The sequence below is a fragment of the Jaculus jaculus genome, chromosome 11 (assembly GCF_020740685.1).
Source record: "Jaculus jaculus isolate mJacJac1 chromosome 11, mJacJac1.mat.Y.cur, whole genome shotgun sequence".
NCBI classification, from domain to species: domain Eukaryota; kingdom Metazoa; phylum Chordata; class Mammalia; order Rodentia; family Dipodidae; genus Jaculus; species Jaculus jaculus.
Genome location: NC_059112.1, coordinates 50699942 through 50705941, shown reverse-complemented (window position 1 = coordinate 50705941; position 6000 = coordinate 50699942). Strand labels below are relative to the sequence as shown.

General features: G+C 43.7%; 1 protein-coding gene across 1 annotated transcript in view; it reads left to right on the top strand.

The window, feature by feature from the left end:
* The first annotated feature begins 1187 nt into the window (after nucleotides 1-1187).
* Nucleotides 1188-6000, top strand: part of Bst1 (bone marrow stromal cell antigen 1) — a 43104-nt gene continuing 38291 nt past the window's right edge. Inside the window, exons 1-3 of the mRNA XM_004656140.2 lie at nucleotides 1188-1368; nucleotides 2824-2950; nucleotides 5401-5536. Coding sequence (XP_004656197.2) covers nucleotides 1199-1368; nucleotides 2824-2950; nucleotides 5401-5536 — 433 coding nt within the window. The 5' untranslated portion in view covers nucleotides 1188-1198. The remainder of the gene's footprint in view (nucleotides 1369-2823; nucleotides 2951-5400; nucleotides 5537-6000) is intronic.

Here is a 6000-nt window from a genome sequence, read left to right as displayed (position 1 = left end):
GTCAGTCTGAGCTAGAGTGAGACTCTACCTCGAAAAACCAAAATAAACAAATAAAATGAAATATTGTCTGAAAGTACTGAGACATTTATATGTCTTACAGAAATGGAAAATAATCTTAAGTACACAAAGACACACCTACTCCCCAAAATAATAAAATCATGGAGGAGGGAGAATAAGAATAATCTTTTCAGAATGTTTGGGTATGGTGACTACAATATTTGCGGATAGCTGATAAATTTAAACTGCACTTGGTATTGGAACAGTATTACTTCACATTTGTACTACTGAAAGGAAATAGAACAGAAAGCTACACATTGTTCACAAGGCCATAATAAGATAATGAAAGGATTGATTTAAAGTTGTGTTGGGAGGATGAAGGGGGGAAAGTGAATGCCTGGGTGGGAGTGGGGAACTCACACATACTTTTCTATTCTAGCAAATCAAGGGATAATGTACAAAATAAAAACAAAATGGGAAACTAAGCACGAAGGGGAAATGTTGAAAGAATTAAAAATTCTTAGATCTGAATGTAGACTTTGACTTAAGGAGAGGCTGGGCAGTAGAAAATAGAGTTTGGTAATAGCAAAAAGGGATTCAAATAAAATGACCCCTCCCAAGTCCCACCTAACATTCACTGCACTCTGGGCTTTCCCATAGGTGTCATACTGCAAGGACTGAGGGCTTGGTCCTCCATGTGGTCTGTAGGATTTTGCATTTATCAGGGAGTGATGTCTGAAGCTTATCTCCTGAGTTCACTCATCTGCAAAATGGAGACAATTATAAACCCATTTAGGAGTGATGCTGAGAAAAGTAAAGGACCATCAGGTTTGCAAAGTGATTGGCACAATGTAACAACTCAGCAGACTCTGAATTTTTTTGCAGTTCTTTCCTGAAAACAAAGTCCACTCGTCCTCATTGGTTCTTGGGGAAGAGATCCACTGTAAAAGCAGTTATAGCTTGGAGCCAGAAACGTTTTCCTTCTGAAGGTTGAAATTCTTCAATTCTCCAACTTCGTGTCTTTTTGGCCGACCCTCCTTGAAGGCTTTGTCAGATAACGTTCAAGTTCTGTGTTCGAACTGAAGAAGAAAGAAAGGGAGCCAAGGATGGAGGGTGGGGCTGTGCGGGGATCCGCCTCCTTAGTAGCAGAGGAAGTGGGAGGAGTTCAGGAGGTACCAAGCTGGAGGAGTCAAAGTCCCTGATGGCCGCTGAGGGATGCACTGGGCCTTCGTGGCTGCAGCAGCTCGGGCTGCTGCTGCTGCTGGCGCGGTGCGGTGCCCGGTGGAGCGGGCCGGGCACCAGCCTGCACCTAGAGACCATCTTCCTAGGTCGCTGCGCCGAGTACAGCACGCTGCTCAGCCTCCAGCCCGGGTGAGTGAAGAGGGTGCGGGTATGAGATCTAGAGAGGGGCTTAGAAGATCCCGGAACAGTGACGTGTATGCAGGGAGAGTAAGGAATTCAAGGGACAAGAGCCCTGACAACTTCTGAAGTCTGGGATCGCCGGTGTGGGTGGGGGAGTGAGTGTCTGCAAGTGAGGGTGTTCTGTAGATCTGGGATCTCCAGTGGTGGTGGTGGGTGTCTGCGAGTGAGGGTGTGCTGTGGATCTGCCATCTCCAGTGGGGGCTTCTGAGGTCACGGTGTGCTGAGGATCTGGAAGATCTGCGAAGGAAAGAGTGGCAGTCTAGAGGTGAGTTTCAATGACAGTGCTTGCCAGTCTGCTGAGTCCATGCCCTCTCATTTAGATAGAAGACTTGGCAGTTTTCAGCTTTCTTGCCTGTACTGAGATCCTTACTGAGGTCTGTTCCTTCTTTGGCCTCACCCCTCTTTTTTTCCCCTTTCCAGGTAATCTCTTTCTTGTGCCAGTTGTTTTCATTGTGATACATTTCAGACAAATAAAAAGGAGCAGAGAATAACATATGGACCTCTGTTGCCCACCACACTCCACAGGGGAGGTGGTGACTGTGACATTAGGATAACAAGTGTTCTCTTTTAAATATTTTACTTATTTGCAAGGAAAGAGAGAGAGGGAGAGAGAGCCTCTAGCCACTGCAAACTCCAGATGCATGCACGATTTTGTGCATCTGGCTTTATGTTGCTACTGGGGAATCCAGCCTGGGTTGTTAGACATCATTGGCAAGCACATTATCACTGAGCCATCTCTCCAGTCCTGCAAGTGTTTTTTTTTTTTTTTATGTTGTTGTTGTTTTTGTTTTGTTTTTTTATGGTGGACCTCAGGATTGGAGGCTGGCCCTGAAACACTGATGGTTTCACAAGTCTTGTTTGCTGACCTGGCCTTCCTGGGCCCTTTCAATGGATATGAACAGTGGGTCCCTCCCTTGTGGCTAAATGAGTAAGCATGTCCTTGAAGTGTGGCTCTCCAGATAGTAAGCTTAACTAGCATGCGTTAGGTCTTTGGTTCCATTTGCAGAACAACCAAGGCGGCAGCAGCAACAACAACAACAACAACAACACACAAACACACACACACACACAGAGGCACACACACACACACACACACACACATAATGAAGAGGAATCTGAATCCCAAAGGCTACACATTTATTGGAATTGAAAACATTACCTTCTAGCTTGTGGCCTTTTCTGTTTATCTTGTGAGCCTGGTGCAAAACTGTATTGCTTAGAATGGAGAAATCTATGTAGCACTTGCTATGAACTTGCAGATATCTAACTCCATCATCTGAGCCATGATAGCCTGTCTTTTTCATATATCTAGTTGTGCAATTTATCCCACAAAGAAACGGGAGTGCTTCACAGGGCATCACAGTGTGCTGGGGGTTTGGTCTAAAAATTCATACTTTTGCATAGGACCAAGAACTGCACTGCTATCTGGGAAGCCTTTAAGGTGGTGCTGGGCAAGGATCCCTGCTCAGTGTTTCCCTCGGACTATGATCTTTTCATTAACCTGTCCAGACACTCCATTCCCAGAGACAAGGTAAGGACAGTCATCGCAGGTAAGTCATCATTTTTCCTCAGGAAGTCGCTGGTGCAGAGGCCACTTGGCCCCAGCATCTGCAATGTCCTTGAGGCATAGAACACGTACAGGCTCACCATATGTGCTGAGCTTCCTCATAGCAAGGCAGCTCTGTCCCCAGAAGAATTTCATGGTCTGCTGCCAACTGGAGGCAGAGGGCACTTTCCCAAGTTAGTAAGACAGGGTAGGAATCACTCCAAAGACTCCAGGCCATTGTCAGATCTTTCACAGTGGACCTCCAAATCTGCTCACTTAAGATTTACCTCCATTCTATCTGGCCCATGAGTTGAACCTCAAATAATTCAGAAAAAACCTCATTGTCAGGGCTGGAGAGATGGCTTAGTGGTTACTCACTTGCCTATGAAGCCTAAAGAACCCAGTTCAAGGCTCAATTCCCCAGAACCCATGTTAGCCAGATGCACAAGGGGGTATATGTGTCTGGAGTTTGTTTTCAGTGGTGGAGGCCCTGGTGCGCCCATTCTCTCTCTCAATCTGCCTCTTTTTCTCTCTGCCTGTCACTCTCAAATAAATAAAAATAAACAAATTTTTAAAAAAATTACAAATAAACCTCATTGTCAGTATCCTTCCAGAGTACTAACCTCTCTTTTGAATGGATTTTAAAATTCTATCTAGTGAGTATCAGTTTCTTTAAGGAAACTTCATGTCTACATTTTGTCTGTTCTCTAAGATCAACAAAATGAAAACAAATGAGGAAGTCTATATAAAATACTTGCTTAAAACAGTACAGTGAGTTTAAAGACAGGCACTATTTTATTTATAATCATTCTTTTGGGGTAAGGTGAAACACGGTCTCACTATATGTAGACCAGGCTGGCCTTGAATTTGCTGCAATCCCTTGCTTTGGCCTCCTGAGTTCTGGAAGGTGTGCACCATCACCTCTCACTCTGACTTGATTCTTCCCCCATGTATTTTCTGTGAAGGTAGGTAAAGGAGGTTTAAAGAGATAACAGATGAAAAGGGTGACTTTTAAGTTTATGCTGCATTTTGGCACTTACCTAGTGGTTAAAAGTAGAAGCATAATTTTTGTTCTTTGTTTCATTTAGTGGGCTGGTTGATGATCTGGATACATAATTTGCTGGCTTCCTCCTGTGTTCCAAGCATTGTGTTAAGGGTAACAGATACAAAAGTGAAAAACAGGCTGGGAAAAGAGCTCAGTGGATAAAGTACTTGTCACATAAGTGGTATCCCAGCATTTAGAACCCCAGAACCCACAGAAAAAGTCAGAAGCTATGGCTGACTTCTGTAATCACAGTATGCTGACAAGATGGGAGGTGGAGATAGGAGAATTTCTCCGTGGCTCACAGACCAACTAGCCTGATAACACAGCAAGCACAACAGTGAACAATGAAGACCAATGGAGAAACTCTGCTTCACAACAAGGTGGAAGGCAAGGACTGCCACTCGACGTTGTTCTCTTATCTCCACATGGCATGCGCGTGCTGTTTGCACACACCCACACACATTTTTAAGAAGTGTAAAAAAGTTCTTAGTCACTTTCTGGTCCACTTAAACTGGACTATGTAGGATCAGCTGAGACAGTGAGAGCTCAGCTGAAGGCACTGTTTATCAGGTGTACTCTACAGTGATGTGCTCTTGAGACACTGTGCACTCTAGGAAGGCTTTGTGTGAGTTTATGTTATTCTAATCATAGCTATGGAACAGCTCATGGTCCCTATTTTCCAGATCTAGGAACTGAGATGTGGACAGCATAGGACAGAGTGAAGATTATAATCCAGGTCGTGTGTGTGTGTGTGTGTGTGTGTGTGTGTGTGTGTGTATGTGCATACATGTGTGTATCATACATAGGTATGTGAGCATGTGTTTGGAGACCAGAAGTCAACCATAGATATTTTCCTTCAGGTACCATCCACCTTTTTAGGGGGTGGGGGACATAGTGTCTTGTTGGCCTGGAGCTCATTAATTAGGCTTGGCTGGCTGTCCAGAGAGCCCCAAAGATCTGCTATCTCTGCCTTTGCAGCCCTGAGATTACAAGTGCACGTCACCATGCCTGACCTTTTCACATGAGCTCTGGGGACTGAACTCAGGTCCTTGTGCTTCTGAGGCAAGCACTTTACTGATGGAACAATCTCCTCAGCCCTCTCTTGATCTTTCTTTTTTTTTTTTTTTTAATGCCAGGACTTTACCACTGGTAATATAATTTACATGACTGGGAAAATATTTCATTAACATCTAAATAGTTAGAAGAAGGGGGAATGGTAGGATCCTTGAAATGGGAAATAAAGGCAAAACCAAAACCAAAACAAAACAAGGGAAGTTTAGTTGACTGCAGCAAGTCAAAATTATATAAGAAATAGGCTGCCTGACACATCTTGATGACTCTCTGCCTGCCTTCATTGTAGTTTGTATTTTAATTCTTTGCTTTCCCTCAGTCCCTGTTCTGGGAAAACAACCATCTCCTGGTTACCAGCTATGCAGATAATACCCGTCGCTTTCTTCCCCTGAGTGATGTTCTATATGGTAGGGTTGGAGATTTCTTGACCTGGTGTCGACAAGAAAATGCATCTGGTAAGATTCTTGCACTTCTATCAAAAAGTAAGAGCTCTTTCCTGTGCAATTACTACTAGTGCTGAAGCTTTCAATGCATTCATCTCATTTGATCCCCAAAACTCTCTGAGGTAAGACAATACTAATGGATAATGACACTGATGGGTAGAGTATGCCTAACATTTTGCTAGATACTTACCTAACGATTTTATATACATCAACTCATTTAATTCCTGCAACAAACTCAGTGGAGTGCTATTATATCCATATTTTGACAAATGAGTAAACTGAGGTATAGGAAGCTCAAAGGAGTTTTGTATGGATGTATTGCTAGCAAGCTGTAGAATCACATATTGTGACATAACTCTGCCTTTACAACCCTCTCTTCCCAGAGGGGGAAGGGTCAGAGATGGTGACTGAGTTGCACACACTGTGCAGAATCCATGCTAACTGTGGATTAATTCTTCCCTGATGTTATCTCTGAA